This window comes from Silurus meridionalis, chromosome 2 (assembly GCF_014805685.1).
Source record: "Silurus meridionalis isolate SWU-2019-XX chromosome 2, ASM1480568v1, whole genome shotgun sequence".
In the NCBI taxonomy this organism is placed as follows: domain Eukaryota; kingdom Metazoa; phylum Chordata; class Actinopteri; order Siluriformes; family Siluridae; genus Silurus; species Silurus meridionalis.
The window spans coordinates 23932018-23957734 of record NC_060885.1 but is presented as its reverse complement, the minus strand read 5'-3'; the positions used below and the strand labels follow the sequence as shown (position 1 = coordinate 23957734).

Below are 25717 nucleotides of genomic sequence, written 5' to 3'. Positions count from 1 at the left end.
TTTAGGTTTATTATAATTCATGACATTTAAAGGGTTTTAAAAAAAAAAACTCTTATTTTCTTTAGGTGCAAGAAATGTGTACCACCAGCTATTCATGAGCAGTCTGCTTATGGATTTGAAGTATAAAAAGCTTTTTGCTATTCAGTTTGCCAAGGTAAGATATCTAGTCCCTTTTGATTTTTGGGGGGGGTTTTTTGGTTTGTTAGTTCAGTCTCTCCCTAAATTATTTGTATAATCACGTTTATATATATATAATATATAATATTAAATTCACACAAACACACACACCCATCACATTTAGAAATAAAATTTGGATATGTTTTAGAGTAGTCAATATGCAGTACAGATTTCTTGTTCTCTGAAAATAACTTCTTTAGCCTTTATTGTCTATATAACTGTCAACAAAAGCTGAGTACACCCTAAGAGAACATGCTAAAACTGTGTCCAAATCTCAATATTTTGTTTGACTGAACTTTTTTGATGGACCCTTGCGAGGTCTGTTCGGATTGGAACCCGTCTTGGAAAACCTCTGTATGACCCCGGCCGCTGTACTGTAACTCAGTTTCAGGGTGTTACTGATCACCTTTTAGCCTTAACCATCTTTGTGGAGAGCAACAATTCTAATTCTCAAATCCTCAGTGTGTTTGCCATGAGGTTCCAGGATGAACATCCAGTGGTCAGTTTGAGAGAATTGTATTTGAAGCACCAAATTGTACCTGCTCTAATACAAGATACACAAATTTGTATGGTCCTGTCAAGCAGACAAAGATATGCCCATGATGAATAGGACATGTGACTTTGCATGGTTGCATGACATACAGCTGTTATCACTTAGGGTGAACTTACTTTTGTTGCCAGCTATTTCTACAACAATGTGTGTGTGTGTGTTGATTTATTATCAGAGGACAGTAAATCTATCCAAGTAAGTCTATACAAGCTACACATTGACTACTCTAAATTATGCAACTTGGACATATTTTAGAGTAGTCAATGTGTAGCTTGTATAGATTTACTTGGATAGATTTACTGTCCTCTGATAATAAATCAACACACAATTGTCTCATGTTTATGGTTTCAATCATGTGTCAAACTTGTTTTTGGTGATTTTGATATTATGGCAGACATGATGATTTGTGTAAATTAACAGATTTTTGCCCATGTATAAAAGTAAGAGATTTCACAAGGATTGTTTGTATAGTGTACCATCATAGTCCATTTACTTTGCTGCAATAGCTCCCATTAGCATTGCTTTTTCTGGCTCTAGTAGTTCCACACAATCTCTGCCCTCCCTATCTCAGTTTCAGGCTATTGCTCAATAGGTCACAGAACTGCACAGCATAGGATGTGTTTCTCCTAATAATGTAAGAGGAACTGTAGAATACACACTTACAATACCAATATTATCCCGTGCCAATTTGGCAGTTTATTATATTCCCCTGTGGATGTTTAAACAATACTTCTGGCGGTTTTACTTTTAGCTCTCACCTTCCTGTACTATAGTCCGTACCTCTGGTTTAAGCACCGGGTATAAGTGAAGGGTGAGGTGTCCCCTGACCTCTGACCCAGAAGATGAATGTGCCCCCATCCCCTTTCCCTTGTCGTAGAATTACCAGCGCCTTCAGACAGATTTTATGGAGGATGATCACGAGCGCTTAGTGTCAGTGACCTCTCTGTCTGTGCAACTCTTCACCGTCCCCACCCTGGTGAGTACCTCAACCCCAAACACTCGTTTTCTCTTTCTTCTGTCTCTCTCCTCTCCTCCGCCTGCCCTGCTGCTCCTGGCAGAACTATGAGTGCTTGCAGAGTGACTACGTAAAAGACGACCATGACCGAGAGTTCTCCATTACTGACCTGTCAGTGCAAATTTTCACCGTGCCTTCCCTGGTGAGTAGAGGAAGACTTCAGAAAGACTGCTCCAAGTGATAGTTGTTTTGTTTATTAATTCTCTTGGGTCTGTGTTTCCCCACATACTCGCTACCGAGGTTATTTTTATGTATCATTAGTGTGGTCATGTCCACACTAATGTTTGTGAACAGAAATGTAGCCTTGTAAATTTTACTTAAGCTGGCCACCAACTTTTTTTTTTTTTTTAAACTTGCTAGATTGCAATCAGGCTCGATCCACCTCCCTTTTTTTTTCTACCTCTGTTGCTCCACCTCACCTCATTCATCCTGGTAACACAAAACTGTATTGGTCACAACCAATTTAGAAGCAAGGCATAACAATTTCTGAGAATATGTAAGTAAATGACTTTAAATAAATACACTTTTTTTTTTAATTCTTTAAATAAATGACATTTTTAAATAAATATAAATGCAGTTGCAGGGAGAAGAGGTGGAGAAGGTGGAGGCGTTAAAGTACCTGGGGTTAACAGTGCAATGTAATGGAGAGTGTGTTAGAGAAGTGAAGAAAAGAGTGCAGGCAGGGTGGAGTGGGTGGAGAAGAGTGATATCAGGAGTGATTTGTGATAGAAGGGTATCTGTGAGGGTGAAAGGGAAAGTTTATAGGACTGTGGTGAAACCTGCGATGTTGTATGGTTTAGAGACAGTGCTATCGAGTAAAAGGCAGGAGGTGGAGCTGGAGGAGCAGCAGCTGAAGATGTTGAGGTTTTCGTTGGGAGTGACGAGGATGGACAGGATTAGAAATATGTTTATTAGAGGGACAGCGCATGTAGGACGTTTTGGAGACAAGGTGAGGGAGGCGAGATTGAGATGGTTGGGGCATGTGCAGAGGTGGGGCATGGGGTATATCGGTAGGAGAATGCTGAGGATGGAGCCACCAGGAAGGAGGAAAAGATAAAGGCCAATGAGGACATTATTGTTTTTTCACAAGACTTTACTAAATTAACTCAGTTTGTGTGAAAAGACTGTTACTCTTAATACACCAGTCTATTAACAGAATGATGATAATAAGTCAAACACTGATATCTATTACAAATTATCATGAGCCCAAAAGCTTAAAAGAATCATCAAACAAATCAGGCCACGGGTGGTGTCTTCCATCTTTTATTCCCTGAAAATGTTCTGCTTTCTGCTGTACTCGTGCTGAACTGTGCTGCTTGGTGGCACCAGCATAATCAACACAAGGTCAAAACGGAGCATGAGCTCAACCCTGATTGGTGGATTGCTGCGTGCCTGACCAGTTAAGTTTTTATCCAATCATTAATCACAAGGAACGACTGATGCATTCAATTCAATTCATTTTTATTTGTATAGCGCTTTTAACAATGAACATTGTCTCAAAGCAGCTTTACACAGATAATGTGGTGATTAAACGTAAATATGTTCTTTGTAAGTAAGTTTGTCCCTGATGAGCAACTGTGGCAAGGAAAAACTCCCCGAGATTGCATAAGGAAGAAACCTTGAGAGGAACCAGACTCAAGAGGGAACCCATCCTCATCTGGGTTGCACCAAATGTCCATTTAAAGCAGATATACAATGCTGCGGGGTACAGTGATGGCGATCAGAAGCAAACTGCACTCCCGAGTCAGTGCAGCAGACCGCCGACACCAACTGCAGTCCAATCCGTCCTCAAAGCACCCGTTCTACTCCGGAATGTAGTAATGTAGTTGAGATAAAAGTACAATATTTGACTTTGAAATGTAGTGAAGTTAAAGTAAAAGTCTCCCCAAATGGAAACAATTGAGTAAAGTACAGATACGTGAAAAAGCTACTTAATTACAGTAACGAATTACATTTACTTCATTACTGTCCACCACTGGTAATTATAGAGTGGTTGGTTAAAGTGGCAGGGTCAATTCCAGCAGCAACTTTAGGGAAAACATTTATTTGGTGGGTTGAATGAAGCGTACCGACTTTTTACTGATGATTGGAATTTTGTTATAATGTGGATCACTATTAGATGTTGAAAGAGGTAGCTGTAGAAGTAATATGGAGACGGCTTAACCCTTCATGCTGACCGCCAACGGGAGCAGCCGAAAGAACAAGGATCACTACATGATATACTGATTAACTTGACTGTTATTTCCATTGCCGCAGGCACGGATGCTGATCACAGAGGAGAACCTGATGACCACAATCATTCGCACGTTTGTTGATCACCTGAGACATCGAGACTTGCAGGGACGATTTCAGTTTGAGCGCTACACTGCACAACAGGCCTTTAAATTCCGCAGGGTCCAGAGTCTTATAGGAGACCTCAAGTAAGACGGGGCAAAAAAGGCTGAATGCGTGAATTCTGTACATGAATTTTAATTCACACAGCTGAACGTGTCATGTTTGTTCACTTTGAAAACAATGGTACATGACTTGTCCTTGTATAACAATTTCAAACTTTTCTCCCCTCAGATATGTCCTGATTAGCCGTCCAACGGAGTGGGTTGACAAACTCAGGGAGAAGTTTCTGGAAGGACTCAATGCTTTCTTGGAGCTGCTCAAGTGCATGCAGGTAATTACAAGTTGCATACTTGCAGTTAAAGTTATAATGATTATGCCGAGTGCGGTTGTGTAACGAGTGGTTTGGGATTTCTGTAGGGTATGGACCCAGTGGTACGACAGGTGGGCCAACACATCGAAATGGAACCGGAGTGGGAGGCAGCCTTCACGTTACAGATGAAGCTCACACACATTATCTCAATGATGCAGGAGTGGTGTGCCAGTGATGTGAGTACCAACTAGTGATCGTATATTACAACAAAGCTGGTTGTATATTTAAGACAAGAGCCTTCAGTATACTCCCAAACCTCTTTTCATTAAAAGTGTTGTTTCATCACCTCTTTCATCTCTTACAGAACATAAATCTAGACCAGTGAAGAATATAAACTGACTTGATCAGTTGTAAAACCACATGATCTGTTTATTCAGGGAGATTTTGGAACTTGGAGTTGGTGACACTGGGGCGCCGGTGATCGTTTGGAACCAGTGCATTCAGTGGAACCCTTTGTCATTAGTTATAATGGAGCGTGAAGTCGTGCGCAATAAGCTTTCGCAGTAAAATGCGTTTTTATAAGAATGGTGGTAATGCGAGTGTCGCACAAAGACAAATCTGTCACGATCGTGTCCCATCCGCCAATGCTATTACAACACAGATGCGTCATTTTGAAGGGCTCCTCGCTGTGGCAGCTCGAACAGCTGCAATATTCGCTGGTGCGGGTGCCGATCAAACACAACGTCGGGGCTTTGACGCTGAACCTGTTTCTTTGAAATCAGGGACATGATAATGACATCCTAACTGGTAAACAGGTCAAAGTTCCCTTTTTTTTCCCACAGGTTTTTACTGTGTACGCCTGTTGCACACCAATCCATTGCTCCATTATAACTAACGACAAGTTCTTAACACTGGTTCCTAATACTGAGTTTGAAACACAGAGTTCCTGCACTGGTTCCAGTGCAAACAATTGCACTGGTTCCAAATGATTGCCGATGTCCCAGTTCCAACATTGCCACCCAGTATGTCTGAATGCAGTCGTAAAACTAATTTCAGTGGTCAGGTGCCAACTCGGACATTTGAAGTGTGGGACTTCCAAGACACACCCAACAGTCTGCTCTTAGATTCAGATGTGTCCATACTGAGCCAGTTATTTATGTTTCCAGGAACGGGTGCTAATTGAAGCCTATAAGAAGTGCCTAACAGTTTTGACTCACTGCCACAGCGGTTTTACTGATGGAGAGCAGCCCATCACTCTCAGCATGTGTGGCCACTCAGTGGACACCATCCGCTACTGTGTCTCACAGGAGAAAGTCAGCATTCACCTACCCGTGTCTAGACTGCTGGCAGGTAGGGGAAAAAGACTGTGCATGGTTTACCTTTTTTTTTCCTCCAGATTTTATGCTTATGATTGTATGCCTTTTTTTATTTATTTCTTTTTTAAGGACTTCATGCTCTCCTTAGCAAAACAGAAGTGGCATACAGGTTCCCTGAACAGCTACCTCTGGTAAGTCAGAATGTCAGTTAGTTGGTGTGTCTCTGTGAGTGAATATTTACACCAACAAATGTTATGTGATTTTTTTTTTTTTTTACACAGAGTGAACTGAGCCCTCCCATGGTGATTGAGCACCCACTTCGCTGCCTGGTTCTCTGTGCTCAGGTGCATGCTGGGATGTGGAGGAGAAATGGCTTCTCGTTAGTCAATCAGGTATGCTTTAAAAAATAATATTTATACTGTTGAACACTGAAATTTCAAACACTAATCACCCCCATTATTATTATTAATCTTTTTTTTTCTTTTCTTCAACAGATCTACTACTACCACAATGTAAAATGTAGGCTTGAGATGTTCGATAAGGATCTCATGATGCTACAGGTTGGTATTTATTTTTATATAAACTGTGTCTAACAGGTTGATCTGTTTGATGATCATCTGACACATGATTATGGTGCATTGTAAATAGGCAGGGGCTTCCATGATGGATCCCAACCACTTTCTGATGATTGTGCTCAGTCGTTTTGAGCTCTTCCATATCTTCAGTTCAGCAGACTGCAGGAAGAGATACAACAGAGAGAATGCCAACAAGGTGTGTGACATTATATTATTATGATTGCGTCTCGAAATAATCTGCATTTTCTCATTGTTTCTTACAGTGATTTTCTGTTCCAGGATGTAGTTCAGCAGAACAGCACTTTAATAGAAGAGATGCTGCACCTCATTATAATGGTTGTTGGTAAGTGCAGACTGTATTCTGGAGCACTTGGGAATGGCATTTTAGTGTACTGCATTATATTTGTAATAATAAACACCTAGAAAGAAATTTGTGCCTAACAATTGTGACTTTTCTTACTACATTGCCTATATATGAGGTGGTATCAAAAAGTTTCAAGTTTAGTGCTGTCTACAAGGAAGTACTCTAAAATAGTCTACTTGCACAGCAATACAGTGCTCCCACTGTTCCTGCAACTTCTGGAAAGTTTCCTGAATGTCTTCTTTTTTTTTTTTATTTTTATTTTTTATCGTGTCCGACACCTTCACACTGGATCTCCGCAATAGGATCATCAACTTGGGGGAGAGGGCGAAGTCCGCTCCTGAAGCACGTGTGCTCGTTGCAGCGGCAACGTTTTTCAAACTTTTGTCGTGTCAAACGTCTCCGTGGCAGATTTGCCCAGTTTCATGCAGAATTTCACGCTTTCTCTTTGTTCTCACTTGCTGTCCATGATGAAATCGCAGATGTGGTCAGAAGCACTATTAGTCTCAAAACATTTTTATACCACCTCATACCTGTATCGCAATGCATTTATTGATGCTTTTTAAAAAAAAAATGTTATGTTACTGGATGTCCTCCAAATGATTTAAATGCACATAAATGTTTGTATTCTAGGTGAACGCTTTATACCAGGTATTGGGCACGTCGCAAGCTGTGACGAACTAAAGCGAGAGATCATTCATCAGCTTTGTATTCGTCCAATGGCTCACAGTGAGCTGGTCAAAGCCTTGCCTGAAAATGTGAGTACACTTGCACATAGAACTATTCAATTCCTCGTAGATTTTCTGTGTGCTGGCTTTCAGTTATATTATATTTGAAATCTACGTATGTGTTGGAAAGGCTGTAAAAGTCTGTTTTTTCCCTTTAGGAGAATAAAGAAACAGGACTGGAGAGAGTCATTGATAGTGTTGCATTGTTTAAGTAAGTGTCCCTCTCATTCAACATCCAGGCTTGATGCCATATTATAAAGTAAACCTTTACCTGGAACTCATTATTACTTTTTACTTGCGTTTACTGTGTTTAACAGGAAGCCAGGTGTGACTGGTAGAGGATTGTATGAACTCCGTGCAGAATGTGCCAAACAGTTCAACCTCTATTTTTACCATTACTCCAGAGCTGATCAGTCCAAGGTACGCAATCTTAATCAAACATTGTCAGAACCCAAAGCCCTTCTCTGAGAAGACACATTCCCAGGCTTCACCTTAGATTAGTTACTTACATACCTAATACTATTCAAATGTAAACTTTAAATAACAAATGAGTAAACAAATAACGTAGTGTTCCAGCCATGGATGAGGAGGAGCAAAATGCTTCATTGGATTCAAACAGCACGTCTTAAAAAAGCTCTTCCGGAGGCACTTCTGCAATGGCACAAGCCAGCAGTAGCATACAAGTGCAACTTCAAATCGTTTTTAAAGTCTCGTTGACCTCATTCACAATATATATTAGATTCAACTTTGTCATTACACAAGTACAAGGCAGCGAAATGCAGTTTGGGTCTAACCAGAGTGCAATATTAGCGAGTGCAGGATATACAGTGTTTACATGATTTACATAAATTGAATAAAATGGTATTATAGGACTATAAATAGTAGTTTACAAATGTGTATGTACTATGAATATAATATACAGATGAATATATATGTACTATGAATACAATATACAGATGAATACCGTATTTTTCGGACTATAAGCCGCTTTTTCCTACGCTTTGAACCCTGCGGCTTAAACAACAAAGCGGCTTATTTATGAATTTTTCCTGGGTTTTTCCCGGTTTCACAAACTTCAAGCCAAAAAACTGAGCGAGATAACATTAGACCAATAAAATTTCCGAACGGAAACAAAAAAAAAAAAAACCCACCTTACCCGTGTTCTGAGCTGCAGGGCATCGCGAGAAAAGCCTTCACCGGGTGATTTTTAAACGCATGACGATGTCAAAAGAAAAACTCAGAAAAAAATAGTTGTGAAAGGAAGGAGGAAGACTGAACAATGACTTTCTTGGTAGGCTACTGTTTAGATACAAGCCGTTGTAATGCCTTTAGTCTGGGTGAAGGGAGAGCTCGCTAACTCAAGTTGCAACAGAAATCATATAAGCACAGACCGGTTTCCAAAACTCGTGCTTTTTTTTTTTTAATTTTTGCAACAGCGTTACGGGTTAGTCAAAGAAACTTAGAAATCAGCATCAGAAAATAATGACATAATCCTCGTCTTGCACACATGCAGTAATAGTGAAAAATGCAGTGGCATGCTATTCCCAAAATACCGCTATGCTCATAAAGGAAGCGCAACATATTTCACCCGTTACACTGTGTGTAACGTGTCTTTCGTTAAAGCCTGTGTAAAGTTTATTAGTGTAGACGGCTAATAGACGGGCTTATAGACAGGTGCGGCTTATTTATGTTAAAAATAAAAATATTTGTAAAATTCAGTGGGTGCGGCTTATATTTGGGTGCGCTTAATAGTCCGGAAATTATGGTATATATGTACTATGAACATAGTATACAGATGAGTATAAATGTACTATGAACATAATATACAGATGGCTATTACTATAAACAGAAATTTACAGAAGGATGTGAACGGTGAACATAATATATTGCTATTACTATAAACAGAAAACAGGTATATATATACAATGGTAATTAGGTAATGGTGAGCAGCAATGCACAGAAGAGTAAGTGTGCAAATGAGCATAGTTTTGTGTAAACAGTCCATTAGTGCAATAACCAAGTGTGAGGTAAGAAATGAGCAAGTGTACAAGTGAGTATATGTTTTTGTGTAGACAGTCCATTAGCGCAATAACGAACAGCTCTAGAAAAAAATTAGCTCCTTTGTCTTGGAGGTGTTAAGGAGCAGGTTATTGTTATTGCACCATGTGGCTAGGTGCTGGATCTCCCCCCTGTAGGCAGTCTCATCACTGTTGGTGATGAGACCGATCACGGTAGTGTCATCTGCAAACTTGATGATGGAGTTAGATCCATTGACAGGCCTGCAGTTGGAGGTAAAGAGGGAGTAGAGGAACGGGCTCAGCACACAGCCCTGTGGTACACCAGTGTTGAGTGTGATGGTATTGGAGCAGATGGCGCCAGATCGAACCTGCTTGGGTCTGTTAGTCAGAAAGTCCATAATCCAGTTGCAGGTGGAAGTGTTAATGCCCAGATCTACAAGTTTGGCTATTAACTTGGATGGAATGATGGTATTAAATGCTGAGCTAAAGTCAACAAACAGCATACCTGCATAAGTGTTCTTATTGTCCAAGTGTGTGAGCACAGAGTGCAGTGCCATGGAAACTGCATCTTTTGTGCTCCTATTGCTGCGGTAGGCAAAGTGGTGAAAGTCCAATGTGGATGGTAGAGACTCCTTCAGGTGTGCCAGGACTAGCCGCTCAAAGCACTTCATGACAATGGGTGTCAGTGCTACAGGGCGGTAGTCGTTCAGGCACGTTGGGTTGGAGTGTTTTGGCACTGGCACAATGGAGGTGCATTTAAAGCAAGTAGGAACAGCTGCTTGGGCAAGAGACAGGTTGAAGATGTCAGTAAAGACCCCAGCGAGCTGCTCGGCACATGCCTTGAGTAAGCATCCAGGGATGTTGTCTGGTCCAGCGGCTTTGTGTGTGCTGATCCGGCTCAGTGCATTGCAGACATCTGTGGAGGAGAGTGTGATTGTAGAGTGATCAGCTGAGAGTTTGAGCTTGGTGGCAGTTTCTCTGTTGTCTCTCTCAAAGCGAGCATAAAAGTCATTAAGCTCATTCAAGAAGAGGACATCAGTGGCTGCGGGGGTGGAATGGGAGGATTTGTAATCACAAATGGCCTGGATGCCTTGCCACATGCGTCAAGGGTCAGAGTTGGAAAAATGCTCTTCTATTTTTTGCTTGTAGCATTGCTTGGCCTCTTTGATGCCCCTCTTCAGGTTAGCTCTGGATGTGATGTAGACCTGAGCCTGACCTGAAGACAGGAGGCGCACCTCCTTGTTCATCCATGGCTTCTGATTTAGGTATGTGATCTGTTTCTGAGTAGTAACACTGTCTATGGTGGTACTTATGTAATCCAGTACAGCGGAGGTGTAGCAGTCGATGTCCGTGCGAGTGTCACTGGTGGCCTGAGAAGCAAATGTACTCCAGTCTGTGTGTAAAAACCTTTCCTGAAGTGTGAAATCTGCCTCTACATGCCACACCATTATGGTTCTCACTGATGGCTTCACCCGATTGATGAGGGGTGCATATTTGAGGGTGAGAGCAAAGAAAGGTGATCTGACTGTCCCAGGTGGGGGAGGGGGGTCGCAACGTAAGCCATGTTTGTGTATACATGGTCTAAGGTTTTGTTCCCTCTGGTGTGACAGGAAACATGCTGGTAAAATTTGGGTCTCCAAGAATACAGGAAAATTGCAGGTTAGACTTTTCTGGAAGAGACTGTGCTGTTATTGTCTCTGGAGCAGGCATCAGTTAATATTGGAGCGAATAACAACATTATAATACTAAAACTGGTTGTAATATGTGAAGCATGCACTTGAGCTCCTTCTATACAGAGACTAAAAATGTATTTGGATCTCTCACTTTACGTTTTTCCTATTATTATCGTCTCTTTAGTGCGGACTTTTCAGCCTGCAGCTAAACTGCCATAAATGACACAAATCCTTAATCTGTGTATTTGAGTGCTTAGCAGTTTAATTCGAAAATTCAGGTTGGCCTTTTATATCTTAATATACGCTTGGAACCATTTGCATTTTAATAGGCTGATAGTGCTTGGGATGTCTGAAGTGATGTGTTGCTTTTGGCAACACTTTGGTCATAGGAGAATGTGGCCAGTTGAAGACGTATTAGATTTTTCATCTTGGCGGACCTCTCGTGATTCGCTGGATGTTGAACTCAAAGCCTTTGGTTTTGTGGTTTATTTTGTACAGGCAGAAGAAGCACAGCGGAAGCTTAAGAGACAGAATGGAGAGGATCCAGGTATGTTATTTCTGTAATGATTGCAGTCTAATCTTAAACCTTGTTTAAAAATGATTGGTCAATTGTTTGCAGATTGCTAAAGTGTGTGTGTGTGTGTGTGTGTGTGTGTGTGTCGCAGCTCTGCCTCCTCCTGCCCTGCCTCCATTTTGCCCACTGTTTGCCAGCTTGGTAAACATTCTGCAGTGTGACGTGTTGCTTGGCATGCTGGGAGCTGTGTTGCAGTGGGCTGTGGAGCCCAGCGGAGGGCACTGGTCTGAGTCCATGCTGCAGAGGGTAATTGTTTTATATTATATTTTTTAACGACATGATGCGATGTGGTAAACTCAGCAATTTCGCACTTATGATACAGATCTCCAGTATATTTAATTGCTCAGTAGTGTTCACAGTTGTACGTGTGCTGCTGCAGGTGCTGCACTTGATAGGCATGGCACTACTGGAGGAGCAGCAACAGCTAGAGAGCAATGATGATGATAACGAAGTTACCTTCAACTTCACCCTCAAAATCTCCCGTAAGTTTTGTACATTAGCTCACACGATAGAAAGCCTCAAAACAGTAGCCATATCTGTGGTTCTCTTTGTACACCAGGTCCTGGTGAAGCTCCGAGCAACGCTCCGAGTATCCTGGCTCTGTTGGAGACTTTGCAGAGCGCTCCTCACTTGGAAGTGCACAAAGACATGATTCGATGGATCCTAAAGGTAAAATGCTATTTTGATTGCGTATACATTTTTGCCTCTCTGTGCAGCGTAAGTATACTTTACATGCGGACTTTGCCAAGCATTAGGGCACCTACAGATGATCAGCACTTGGCAATTCTCTCACTGTGAAAGTAGGGGCATCATGAAGTTAAATCTGTACTGTATTTTCAAGACCTGTTTAAAAACACAAGCAGTAACTCAAAGTGATGTTTGTAAGCAGAGCAGAACCTCTATGATCTTAGGGAAACAAAAATATCACCATCGCAAAGTGCTTTTGCTGCAGATCATCTGTTTGGAATCATATATTGTGCATACTGCTTAAGTCAACATGAATTTTTCCAGGATTTGGAGGTCGACTGATAGTGGATTTCAACGATACCGATAGCTAGACTGGATCGTATTTGCCCATAACTGATGTTTTTTAAAATGGTTACTGGCTAAAAAAAAAAAACCAAACACAACAAACTATAAAATAGTGCTGAACTGTATTCCAAAAATAACATCATAACTTTGAAATGTTCAAATAAAATACATTTGAATACATTAATAATTATTGAGGAAAATAACACATGCATTCATACTGAACACTTTAATCCAAAAAAAAAAAAAAGACTTCAAGAATAAACAGCATGAGACCTCAGTAATTTGCCTCAAGAGGCTGCACTTGTACTGTATAATGTGACCTGGAAAGTATGTATCATTATGGATATTTGCAAATAGTTCCAGCAATTAACTATCGCCAAACCGATGAATCGCACCATCTGTGATTTCAATTTTTGTGATGAAGCTTGTGCTAATTTTACATTCCTATTTACTCTAAACATACATAAAAATAATCTGAAATGAGCAGATCTTGTAGGTGTTATAGCGAACATGATGCACAATAGAAATGTTCTTTATGCTAGTTTTGTGTTTGCTATACTTATAGTATCCACCTATAAAAATTTGGAGTGAAGGTGGGCTGTGACTGCCTCATTGTTTGCTTTCACCACCAGCATTCAGTGAACGTTTAAGATACATTAAGATTCTTATGAACTATTAAAAGGAATGATGCATTATAAGGAGTAGTATTTCAAAGGGAAGCATGAAAATTTCACATGCACGAAGGTGTCATTCGAAGCGAAGGTGTTTACAGAGCTCCAGGTGATGTTTACATGCAGTCCTCAAAAAAAAAAAAATGCTTGTGTTATTTTATATGAAATGTGTGAATTGGGTATCTTTTTTCTGCACAGATGGTGGTCAGCATTAAAACTATGCGTGAGCGCACAGCGGCTGCACCTCTCTGTGAGGGAACAGGGCACTGCCATGAGGAGGTCGGTCTTTTACATCCATTGACATTATTAACCATTACCCGTTAGTGTGTTAAAGGTCTTAAACCGACCTGTGTGTGTGTGTGTGTGTTGCAGACTGTGAGGGATAAGGACAAAGCCGAGAGAAAGAGGAAGGCAGAGATGGCGAGACTGCGCAGGGAGAAGATCATGGCTCAGATGTCAGAGATGCAGAGGCACTTTATAAACGAGAACAAAGAGCTGTTCCAGCAGAGCTTAGAAGATCTGGACACCTCTGCATCTACGTCAGCAGAGCACAGGTACCAAAGCATCACGTTAAACACAGGCTGTTTTCAATAAGACAGTTTTTAAGCAATCGTTCGAAACGTAAAAAAGCTCGTCGCTTTTTTTTTTTTACGTTGTTTATTAAAATGCGCAAAACCAAACTGCTGGTCATCCCAAGTGATTCATCTCTAGGTCAGGATCTCAGAATAACTCTTCATAACTCTCTGCTCTCCCCTTCAGCCACTGCTCACAACCTTGGTGTAACTATGGACAGTCAACTGTCCTTCTCCTCACATGTTGCTAATGTGGCTTGTTCTTGTCAATTCCTTCTCTACAACATCCGAAGGATTCGAACATTTCTGTCCACACACGCTGTTCAGGTGCTTGTTCAGTCTCTTGTCATTCCGAGACTGGACTACTGCAACTCTCTGCTGGCAGGTCTTCACCTGAACGCTATCCGTCCACTGCAAATGATCCAAAACGCAGCTGCACGACTTGTGTTCAACCTGCACCAAGTTCTCCTACACCACCCTCCCGCTGCGTTTCCTACGCTGGCTTTCAGTAGCTGCACGTATTCGATTTAAAACACTGACGCTTGCCTACAAGGCCAAAAATCTACTTCAGAGATCTCGTCACATCTCGCACTGCACCACGCTGTCTGAGATGCTCCAGCACTGCTCGCCTGGTACCACCTTCTCTCAGAGTAAGAGGTAAGTATACTGCAAGGCTCTTCTCTGTCCTGGCACAGAGGTGGTGGAATGAACTTCCCTGTACAGCGGAGTCGCTGGCTATCTTCAAGCAATGGGTGAAGACCTTCCTGAAAACACTTAAAGTAACACTGTCCAAGTTAGCTTTGTTTAAAAAAAAAAAAAAACAAGCAAACAAAAACCTCTCAACAATGTTGTAGGCTGATTTATCTTAAGTTGTAATCTCCTGTACAGGTGAAGATTTATTACATTTTCTAGAGACTGGACAAGGGCGTCTGCTAAATGCCACAAATGTAAACATTTGTAAATATTAAAAGCTTAGGTTTTTAGTTTTTTTTTTTTTATCATTTTAAATAAAACGCCTACTTGGTTTAAATAAATAAATAGTATATATGTAATAGAATAAATCACAAATTCTCCAATAAAGTAAATACTTCTCAAATAAATGAAACTTAATATAAAATGTAATTTATAAATGAGTAGCGATTACAGTGCAGCTTTAACAATCACAGCTTGTATTCCTGCTCAGATTTCCTTTTCTTTATTTTTTTCTTTTTCTCACATTGTCTTAAGTACAACTACAACTCCTGCTTATTGCTCTGTTCAGTTTCACTCAACTGTCATGATCAAAAGAATGAACTTGTCTACACAGTCCACAGTAAGAGCAGATCTGCTGGCAGTCACAGTGTCTCCTGCTTTAGAAATCCCCTTTTACTAAGGCAGCAGGTACAGCAAGGTAGCACTTTGCTAACTTGGCAAAATGAGGCGCTATGGACTCATTGGTCACAAGAAAAGTAATACCTGTTTACAACTCATGAAAATTGACACTTGTTTTTTTTCCCCATGTAGCAGTGATATTCACATTTGTGTGGTGTTATTTCAAATGAGTTATGAAGCTTGATGGGTTGCCAGATACATACCCAATCACTGATGAACAATGACTGCACGCTGCGTTTGTCTTTTCCACCTGTCTTTGTCTGTTGTAATTCACTGGAAACCCGAAGTGTTGCCAAACGGAAGACCTGAAAGATAAGGGAGGGTCTTTAAGCTCTGGCTTGTCATTTGCGTTCACCAGCCAGAGGCTAGGCTAAGCATGCTGTATGTACAGTGTGCCTAAAGTGCGATGCGTAGACTAAACAAACTCGAGTCCACCACTTGATATAACGGTTCAGTATGAATACTTGTACCTCTACACCCCTAATGGGTGCTATCATATAAAAATGAGAAATATGTAATACTACGGGTCTCTGGTCTTTGGTTCAGCCCCAGTTCATGTGACAGCGCTCTGGTGTGTGTGGGACCTCGTCGATGGCGTGCCAGAGGCGGAGAAAGGAGGCAGGTGGTGACGTGTATCCTGTGTCAGGAAGAGCAGGAGATCAGACCTGATGGCAGAGCCATGGTGCTTGCTGCATTTGTTCAACGCTCTACAGTCATGTCTAAGAACCGCAAAAGACCTCCTCACAAGCCAGGTAAGGATCTGCTTTAACAGTTTACACTGTGCAGGTGCATTTGATAGGCTTGAGTAGACAGTGTGCATATTACATAAGGATGCATGTGTGTTACAGAGAGCTATGATCCCCTCTTCATGCACCCTGACCTGTCCTTCGGCACTCACACCGGCAGCTGTGGTCACATCATGCACTCTCACTGCTGGCAGAGGTGAGGAGCTCGGCGAATCTTCTAGCACGTTCAGCCTTATCCAAAATGAGAGTTTTGCTGGTTTGAATTGTTTGCAGGTGTAGGTAAAGATGCGCAAATCAATAAATTCAATTTGGATAAAAAGAGAAAAAGAAAATTGTATGACCTATGACCTCTAAATTTGATGAAATTGTTTCATTCCTTGTCACTGGTCACTGGTACATAAGAGCATGCTTAACCGAACAAGACTGTGTCACCTTTATCAGGAAGTCGTTAGAGGTGAAAAAGCCTACAGTAGCCTAATTCTGATTTGAAGATATCTTTTATTTGACTGATGCAGGGCTGTAATGATTTCTTGCTTATTTAATTTGCCTCGACGCGTCGTTCAGTCCATTTAACTAAACACAGAGCACTGTGTTTCCCACGGATCATTACCACTCACGCACCACCCGCTAAACTCTGGAGCGCTCTGGACAGAAGACGCTGCAAAATAAAAAATGGAAGCCCGTTTCCGTCTCATTAAATAAAAAGTTTGCCTAATATTTTTTTCCCAAACTGTTTTTCTTGTAATTAAGATTTTTTTCTTAATGGAAATGAAATTGGAAACAATCAATAGAATCGCATGGTATTAAACTAAGCCTTCGATCCCTGGAGAGAACTCTTAACAATCAGCTCTGGAGGAGACAGAACAAGACTGATGAAGCAGAGGAGCTTTGTTCAGGCTGAGAACATGGTTATTGGTGGATGCACCAGAAATGTCAGATGTTTACAAGAAGTATAGTTGGAATTGTGGAAAAAAATTTGAATTGCAAGAAACTAAATCAGAATTGCGAGAAGAATGTTGGAATTAGGCAAACTTTTTTTATGTGGTGGAAACAGGCTTCTATAGGATTCAGGCCAAAGAAAGAGAAGTTGTTTCCAATGTTTGGGATTATTTCTAACTAAAACATAAAGAAAACACCATACAGTGTGTTTTATATATATTTTTCATTTCTGAATTTTTTTTTTCTTGAGTAATCTAAAAAAAATTAGATTTTTTAATGCATCTATTTGTATTTACATTTTTATGTAATATGGCAGTTAAATGCATTATATGGGTTTAGATTTTATAAATATTCTTGTATGCAATTTCAGCAATAAAAATGTTCTAAAAAGGAAACAAATTACCGTATTTTTCGGACTATAAAAATAGAGGTGAGAGGGTAGAGGTGATAAGTGGAGGCGGAGGGAAAACTCGTTTTTTACTATCACTCCTGTACACTACATATCCCTAAACTTTAAAATTTGTACTTTTTCTTCTTTGCTTATCTTAATTTTCGTCAAAATCTTCGCTTTCTGGCTTCGCTTCGCCATCTAGCAGTGGCGTCTCGAGCTCGTACCTCAATTTTTTGCCTGCGTAACAATGCAAAAAAATGACCGAGTGACCGCTTGTACCTCGGAAAACTCATACATTAATGCACTCGTAGGTTAAGGTACCACTGTAGTTGTGAAAGGAAGGAGGAAGACAGTAAACAAGGCCTTATTTGGTCGGCTACTGTTTAGATACAAGCTGTTGTAGCGCTTTGAGTCTGGGTCATAGTATAGCTCACTAAAACAGAAATCATATGAGCAGAAATCATATGAGCACAGACAGGTTTCCAAAACTCGTGCTTTTTTTATTTTTTTGGCAACAGCGGTATGGGTTAGTCAGAAAATAATAAGGACATAATCCTCAGTCTCACACGCACACACGCAGTAATACCGGAAGAATGCAGTGACGTGCTGTTCCCAAAATGCCGCTCTGCTCTTAAAGGAGCCACAACATATTTCACTCGTTACACCGTGTAACAGACACTCTCTTTCGGTAAAGCCTGTGTAAAGTTCATTAGTTTCAGTGTAGACACCTGCGGCTTATTTATGTTAAAAATAAAAATATTTGTAAAATTCAGGCTTATATAAGGGTGCGCTTTATAGGTCCGGAAATTACGGTACTTGTTCATTTTAAGAGCCCCGTCTTATCTCCCCTTTTATATGTAGTATTGCTCTTTAATAAAGAAAAAGTACTTATTCGATTAATTGTTGGACTAATCGGTAGAAAAGTTAATTACTAAAATAATAGATAGCTAGAGCTTTAGAGTTTCTAAACCCTGTGTCTATGTTAAGATTAACATATAATAATGTCTCTGAACCTTGGTGTTTCCCTGCAGGTACTTTGAGGCAGTGCAGGCGAAAGAGCAGCGCAGGCAGCAGCGACTGCGTGTGCATACCAGTTATGATGTAGAGAACGGGGAGTACTTGTGTCCACTCTGTGAGTGTCTCAGTAACACCGTCATTCCTCTCCTGCCCCTCACTAAGACCACCTGCAGGTACTTGTGCAAACTTGTGATTATTCCAAATGAAATTGCTTCGTAATCTGGACACTCATGTTCCAAATATTGTACTGATTCATTTCATTGTAGTGTTGCTGTAACGTGTAATACCATGGAAGAGTTTCGAAAATTGAATTTCTGGTGTGTGTAGAAACCAATGCAACACAAATCTTTCACTGGTTTTTATATGATTTTTCACTGAATCTGAAAGTTTGATGAATAATGATTAAGTACTAAAAACACAGTACTGAATCATGAAAATGTGCTAAATGATATAGATATGAATATATTGGTTATAACAAAAAATACAAGCAATACTCAAAGTGGCTTGGTTTGTAAGCAGAGCAGAACCGCTGTTATCTTGGGGAAACCAACGCAACACAACCTTCCACTGGCTTTTACATGTTTTGTTTTTTTTTTTTACTGCCACCGAGCCAATTTATTTCAGTAAATGTTAGTGGTCGACCGAATGGGTTTTACCGATATTTATAGCTGGGTTGGCCCGTAATTGCTGATAACCGATTAAATCAACCGATGGATGGATACTGGATAAAACCAGTCAAAAGCAATCACTCCATGTAAAATAGTACTGAACTTTTTTACAAAATAAAAAACTGTACTGAATCATGAAAATGTGCTAAATGAAATAAATATGTATACATTAATTATATTAACAAATATTGACAGGGGAAAAACTAAACAAATTTAAACAAAAATGCAAAAAGTAACACTCCAAATAAAAAAACTGTTGCATCCAAAATGATTAAAAAGACTCTTTAAAAAAAAAAAAAGTGGTGTCAGTAAGTCGCCTCTAGTGGCCGCTCTCGTACTGTATAACGCAACTTGTAAAAATGATCATTATGGATTAACTAGCAATTAACTACCGGTGCCGATTAATCTGCAAAGCTGATGAATCGGTTTAGTAAATGTCCCTATTGTTGCATGAAATCATTTTTTTTCTTTGCTAATTATTAAAATGCACGAGCGTTTGTTGTTGCAGCAGTAGTGAGCAGCCAGGTCTGGCTCATTGGCTAAATACTACCTGCCAGCAGATCAGAGCCTTGCACTGTGCTCATAACAAGGCCAAGCCAACAAGTGAGTATAGAAGTGAGTGAATATATATACTGTATGGACAACTGGAATTAAGATTCATATGTGCATGTGTATGTGACATTAGTCCCCGTTTGCTGGTATAATAACCTTTACTCTTCTTGGGAGATGATCCCCTAGATTTTAAGAGTATGGTTATGAAGCTTTGTGCTCATTTGACTTCAAGCAGTCAGCGTTCCAATTCATCCCAAAGGTGTTCAGAGCGCTATAGCAGGCCATTCAAGATCTTCCACTTTAATCCAAGTAAACCATATCTTCATGGAGCTGGTTTTGTGCACAGGGGAATTATCATGCTGGTACTGTATTGAGTCGCCTTCTAAAAGACATCTTGTAGAATTGTGTGCCTCCATCTTTGTGGTTGCATTTTGAAGAAGAACTACAAATAGTTTTAAAGATCTGGTGTCTGACTACTTGTCCATGCTATGTGTTTTATTTTTTTATTTTTATTTTTTTTTTTTTTTAGTATTTAAGTTCATGTGAGTATGGTCTTATTTTGTGGTGTTTGTGTTTTAGATGCTGGAGAGACTGAGATTGTGGAGGATTATCCTCCTCCTGAGGGTTTCAGGCTGGACTACACTCCAGTGTAAGCATACCTGCTGTTTCTGTTTGTAACGTAACATGTCTATGTTGATTCTTTATATCTGAAGCATGGTGTTAACACTGACTTTTTCTGTGCTTTGTTAGCAACCCTTATTCAAGCTCCATAAGAGAGATGCTCACGACATTTGGGACATCAACATATAAAGTTGGCCTTAAGGTGCACCCTAATGAGCAGGACCCTCGTGTGCCTATCATGTGCTGGGGCAGCTGTTCTTACACCATCCAGTCTATAGGTCAGTCTGCACTATTAAGAATTCCTATTTAATGTTTACAGTGTTTGCTGATATGTGTTAGTGTCCAGGTAAATTATTTTTTTTGGTTGTTTGAAAATAACAATATTAATATGTATGCATTGTTTTTCTTGTATTCTTTTTTCAGAGAGGTTATTGGTAGATGAAGAGAAGCCTTTGTTTGGAAGCTTACCCTGTAGACAGGTAAACATAACTTATGCCAAGGTGAAATATTTCTGTGGTTGGGACGAGTGATAAATTCTGTATCAGAAATAGTATTAGTACTGTTGAAACAATGGCTAAAAGGGTGGTACTACACTTTAATTTCACGTTTTAACTACACATATATTGTGCATACCACCTAAATCATTATGAATTCTTCGAGGATTTGGAGGTCGACCGATTTTAACGATACTGATATCTAGATTGGATCATACTTGCAGATAACTGATTCATTAACTGATGTTTTTTTAAATGGATACTGGATTTAAAAAAAACAAACAAGCAAAACACTACATATTACTTAACTGTATTTCAAAAAAACAGTAATAATCATGAAAATGTGCTAAATGAAATAAATATTTACATATTAATTATATTAATAAATATTGAGAAAAATAAGACGTACATTTAAACTGAAACAATAACAGTGGATACTCACAACCTTGACACTTGCGACCTTGATAGTTTGCTACTTTTCATTTAGAACCGGACTAAGAGTAACTCGTGAAACTCATTAAAACATTTCAAAACAGAGTTTGTACTAACAAATTACATAAAAATATTTCAAAAACTATTTTATTACAGAATTATTCGTTTAAAGTAGTAAATAAAACATTGACAAGTTATTCACAATTTTTGTTGTTTACAGTACATGTACAATTCCCCTTGAGAAATAAACCATCCACAGGAGCGTGATTTTTTTTTTTTTTTGTTACTCGCACAGGATCATAGAACGTAACCCCCGCGAGTATCGAGGTTGCACTGTACATCCAAAATTATTAAAAAGGACACTCCAAATAAACAGCACATTCCATCAGTGATTCACCTCTAGACGTTGCTCTCATAAAGACAGCAGAGGTTCTCCACTGCCTCAGCCACAGACTAAACCCGGAAAAACTATGGTTATTGATTTTTACCAATAGTTCCAAGCAACTATCAGTGCCGATTAATCTGCAAAACTGATGAATCAGTCGACCTCTACTATATACATTAAGAGACGCTGCCCAGTTTGTGGTGTCGCTGCAGAAGCGGATATATTTTAAAATTGAAACACTTTTTAGTAAAAGTGTGTATAATATTGCTTTCTCTCGAATATCTACTGCTAATGTGATGTCTGGTTGTCATAGTCTTTGTTTTCTTTCTTATTGTACACTAAAATATTTTGTTGCAGTCATTTGATTTGCTTTTTCTTTTCAAATAAAATTGAACACAATTTATTTCAATTGAAATATAACAAATAATAACTTCTCACATTTCTGAGAACCACTGCTGCTCATATATCCAGAGGTTTGCTACATAGTGTTTGGTGGTCATTTATTCTCTAAAATTTCGAATCATAAATATATCTTTGGGCATTATGCTTTCTTTCCTGAGTATTAATTCCTTCTGTATCTCATGTTCAATATGTATATTTTGTATCCTAAATATAAAGATGAAAGTAACTGAGAATGGCAGATTCATGAACAGATCTGAATTGTTAAATGCGCCGTGTCTGCTTATGTTTAGGATGACTGTTTGCGTTCCCTGGCTCGGTTTGGCTCGGCTTGCTGGACTGTCTCCTCTCACTTCACTGTGCAACATCACTTCATGCGACTGTTGGCAGGTAGATATATTTTCACTGTATCTCTTCTTTGTAGTTATTTTTGGTTGTAACTGTAACTGTCTGTGTTCATGCTCTGTGCAGCACTTGTTCCTGATCCCAAGGTGGAAAATTCTCCCTGCATTCTGGATGTGGATATGTTTCACTTACTGGTGAGTTGACAAGTTTTTTCAAACAGCATTTTTAGACATTATTTTATTAAGATCAAAATTGAAGAAGAAACCCAGTTCCAGTTGGAAGGCTGTGTAAAATGTTAATAAAAACAGAATTAAATGATTTGCAAATTTCATAAAAACCCAATTTTATTCACAGTAGAACATAAACGTTCCAAAGAACATTACTTATAATCTTATACTCCAGTACTCTTGTTAGTTCTCACTCTCCAGTGTTCTGAATTGTTGAAAGATTTATGATCCAACTCTTGATGTCACCCAAATGAGGATGGGTTCCCCTTTTGAGTCTGGTTCCTCTCAAGGTTTCTTCATATCATCTAAGGGAGTTTTTCCTTGCCACAGTCGCCACAGCTTGCTCATCAAGAATAAATGCACACCATTCACCTTGACTGTTGATTTCTGTAAAGCTGCTTTGAGACAATGTCTGTTGTGAAGCACTATAGAAATAAACTTGACTTGACTATTTGAAGGAGAAAATAAGGTCATTTTGAATTTGATGGCTGTAAAACATTTTAAAGTTGAGACATAGCCAGGTTTATCACTACTGTGTAGCATCCCTCTTTTCTTTTAACAACAGCCTGAATGTGTCTCGGAACTGAGGAGACAAGCTGCTGGAGATGATTTTAGCTGCTTAAAAGTCCTGGGATGACTTTATCATATTTTTCATTTGATGATGTTTTCAGTTTCTGAAAGGTCTGAACTGCAGGCGGAAAAGATAAGCATTCATACTCTTTTACTCTGAAGCCATGCTGTAATTATTGCATAATGCACTTTAGAATTGTCTTGATGAAAATAGCAAAACCTCCTATACCACAGGAAAGGTGGATTTTTAAACTGTTCAGGGATAACAAGCCTGATGGTCCCTCTCCTCCTTAGTCTGGATGATGTGGCATTCATTGTTTCCAAAAAAAATTAAAAAATGATTGGTCTGACCACAGAACCGTTTGAAAGAGCTTTGGCCCAGAGAGGATGACTGTGTTTTTGGATCATTTTCACATATGGCTTCTTCTTTGCATTTTACGGAGCATTAACCTGCATTTGTGGATGGTACAGAGGGACTGTGTTCTAAGACATTGATTTCTGGAGCTGTTTCTTAGCCAATGCATTTATTTCCATTACAGAATCCTGTTGTTTTTATCGCAATGCTGCCTAAGGGCTCAAAGATCACGGGCATCCAATATTACCCTTGTTCCCTTGCATAGAGAGGTTCCTCTGGATTCTCTGAATCATTTTAATGATTTTAAATAATGTAAAAATGAGATTTTGCATAGTTTTTTGCAATGCAATATGTAGATGCAGGTTTACACGAATTGGTAATGCTCTGCTCTACCAATTCGTCTCTTCTGAGAGACCCTGCTTCTCTTTTTTTTGTACCCAGTCATTTTATTGACCTGTTGTAAACCCTTTAGTTTAAAAGGTTTCTCCAGCTGTTTATTTATTTTATTCATTTATTTATTTTTTTTAAGTAACTGTTACTTTTTAAACCAGCCTTTTGTTGCCCTCATTCCAACTTTATTGAGACTTATGGCTATCAAAAAAAAGTCCATAGTTAAAAATTCTCTGTTTTCTATGTGCTTTTGTGAATAATGTATGGGTTTATAAGATTATCAATTCGTTGCATTTTGTTTATTTACATTTTACATGACATCACAACTCTTTTGGAATTGGGAGTTGTAAAATAGTAGTCCCAGAATTTCCAGTGCTTTTCAAATATAGTCTCTGAATTCGCCTCTCTCCTGTTTCTTATTTGTGTGTGTGTGTTAGGTGAGTCTGGTGCTGTCCTATTCAGCGTTGCACTGCTTGGACTTCTCGGGTCTGAGCGCGGATACTGCACAGCTGCATCTCCTCCACTTGGCCACTATAGCTCACGTGGTCCAGATTCTCCTCACCTCTGTGCCAGGTAAGAGCATGTACAACTTAACAACAGATGGGGAGCTGCCACAGGTGAACAGCATTGGTTTCGCCTCTGAAATGGGAATTAGGTTTTGAGTTCAGCGTTTTTTGTCAAAACCCACTGCTTATTAGAGACATCCAACCTGGAGCATATTGCAGGTCAAAACGCATTAATGGCGTCCTGGAAATTGCTCCCAAACTTGCATATTATTAGCATGTTATTAGCAGTAATTTGACAGCCCTTGTTAACATGGGTGGTGTGTCCACAGAGGAGCTGACTATGGAGCAGGAGAGTGAAGGAATGGAGCGAGAGGAGGAAGAGAAAATCTGTCTTCTCTATAACACGCTAAGAGCTCATCTAGGCTGGTGAGAAAGCTGTGATGATGATGATGATGATTTTTATTTTTATCTCAGTCCCATGTGCTCTTTTAAACCCTTTTACCAAATAACACTTAATGTAAGCCTGAGAAAAGTAGTGTTTTGAATTCATTCACAATATTAAGTTTGCAGACTGCTAGAAATCACTTTAATGTTTTTTTTTTTCTTTCTTTCTAAGTCTGCGTGAGGTTAGCTCAGGCTGGCATCTCTGGCGTTGTGTAAAGGCAGGCATCCTGCCCTTCCTCAGAGGAGCTGCTCTGTTCTTCCACCATCTCAATGGAGTTCCCACTCCATCTGAGCTCCATGGTAATGCATCATTTTCTCTTTTTTTCCCTTTTTTCATGAACTTGTCAAGCTACATTTTCTCTTCTTTTCATGTGCACAACACATTCAATTTTGCATTTGTAATGTTCCTACGTTGGCTGTGCCCTAGGGGGAGTTTAGGAACTGTTTAAGGTTGTTTGGATTGAAAACATGATGAATGTGAATAGGACAGGAATTATGTTCATTACATTTAATGTACAGAGGTACATACAGAAAGTGAACACAACACAGAAGACATAATGCATGACACTTCAAAGGTGTCAGAAGGCTAGGCTTATAGAGAAGCTGGATGGTGCCAGAAAAATTTATTAAAAAACTTCTCGGCTGCATTTGAAATAAGCTAACCTAACTAATAGCAAATTGAAACTAGCTGACTATTGTTAGGCTAAAGTAACAAAAAAGGGGTCACATCCTTCTCTCTAACCAAGGGATCATAAAACCCACGTGCTGGAATGTAGTTGCATGTGCCATCTTACCTGTTCTCGTACCAAGTGAGCTAATATATGACAGAAGGCACAACAATAGGCTGCCAAGGCTGGAACAGAATACTGGTTTTCAAAATAGGCTTAGCCTCGTCTGGTCATTTTTTTTGTTTTTGATTGGTTTCTTCCGTGCAATCGTTTAATTATAATTGACAGGGG

General features: G+C 39.6%; 1 protein-coding gene across 9 annotated transcripts in view; it reads left to right on the top strand.

The window, feature by feature from the left end:
• Nucleotides 1-25717, top strand: part of ubr2 (ubiquitin protein ligase E3 component n-recognin 2) — a 48595-nt gene that overhangs the window by 18549 nt on the left and 4329 nt on the right. For 2 of the 9 annotated variants that reach the window (XM_046868039.1, XM_046867982.1), the window contains exons 10-41: nucleotides 66-154; nucleotides 1786-1884; nucleotides 3999-4162; nucleotides 4308-4407; nucleotides 4494-4622; nucleotides 5553-5736; nucleotides 5832-5893; nucleotides 5984-6094; nucleotides 6197-6262; nucleotides 6351-6473; nucleotides 6557-6620; nucleotides 7272-7396; nucleotides 7525-7577; nucleotides 7684-7786; nucleotides 11556-11604; nucleotides 11723-11877; nucleotides 12011-12113; nucleotides 12191-12300; nucleotides 13533-13613; nucleotides 13707-13888; nucleotides 15824-16029; nucleotides 16126-16219; nucleotides 18385-18543; nucleotides 19547-19653; nucleotides 20170-20239; nucleotides 20341-20489; nucleotides 20635-20690; nucleotides 22215-22311; nucleotides 22393-22460; nucleotides 24246-24381; nucleotides 24644-24740; nucleotides 24931-25058. In XM_046868039.1, the coding sequence (XP_046723995.1) occupies nucleotides 66-154; nucleotides 1786-1884; nucleotides 3999-4162; nucleotides 4308-4407; nucleotides 4494-4622; nucleotides 5553-5736; nucleotides 5832-5893; nucleotides 5984-6094; nucleotides 6197-6262; nucleotides 6351-6473; nucleotides 6557-6620; nucleotides 7272-7396; nucleotides 7525-7577; nucleotides 7684-7786; nucleotides 11556-11604; nucleotides 11723-11877; nucleotides 12011-12113; nucleotides 12191-12300; nucleotides 13533-13613; nucleotides 13707-13888; nucleotides 15824-16029; nucleotides 16126-16219; nucleotides 18385-18543; nucleotides 19547-19653; nucleotides 20170-20239; nucleotides 20341-20489; nucleotides 20635-20690; nucleotides 22215-22311; nucleotides 22393-22460; nucleotides 24246-24381; nucleotides 24644-24740; nucleotides 24931-25058 (3519 nt within the window). Of the gene's footprint in view, nucleotides 1-65; nucleotides 155-1604; nucleotides 1704-1785; nucleotides 1885-2102; nucleotides 2474-3998; nucleotides 4163-4307; nucleotides 4408-4493; nucleotides 4623-5552; nucleotides 5737-5831; nucleotides 5894-5983; nucleotides 6095-6196; nucleotides 6263-6350; nucleotides 6474-6556; nucleotides 6621-7271; nucleotides 7397-7524; nucleotides 7578-7683; nucleotides 7787-11555; nucleotides 11605-11722; nucleotides 11878-12010; nucleotides 12114-12190; nucleotides 12301-13532; nucleotides 13614-13706; nucleotides 13889-15823; nucleotides 16030-16125; nucleotides 16220-18384; nucleotides 18544-19546; nucleotides 19654-20169; nucleotides 20240-20340; nucleotides 20490-20634; nucleotides 20691-22214; nucleotides 22312-22392; nucleotides 22461-24245; nucleotides 24382-24643; nucleotides 24741-24930; nucleotides 25059-25717 lie in introns of those variants that run through there. The other 7 variants (XM_046867992.1, XM_046867974.1, XM_046868030.1 and 4 more) reach the window with 6 other exon arrangements.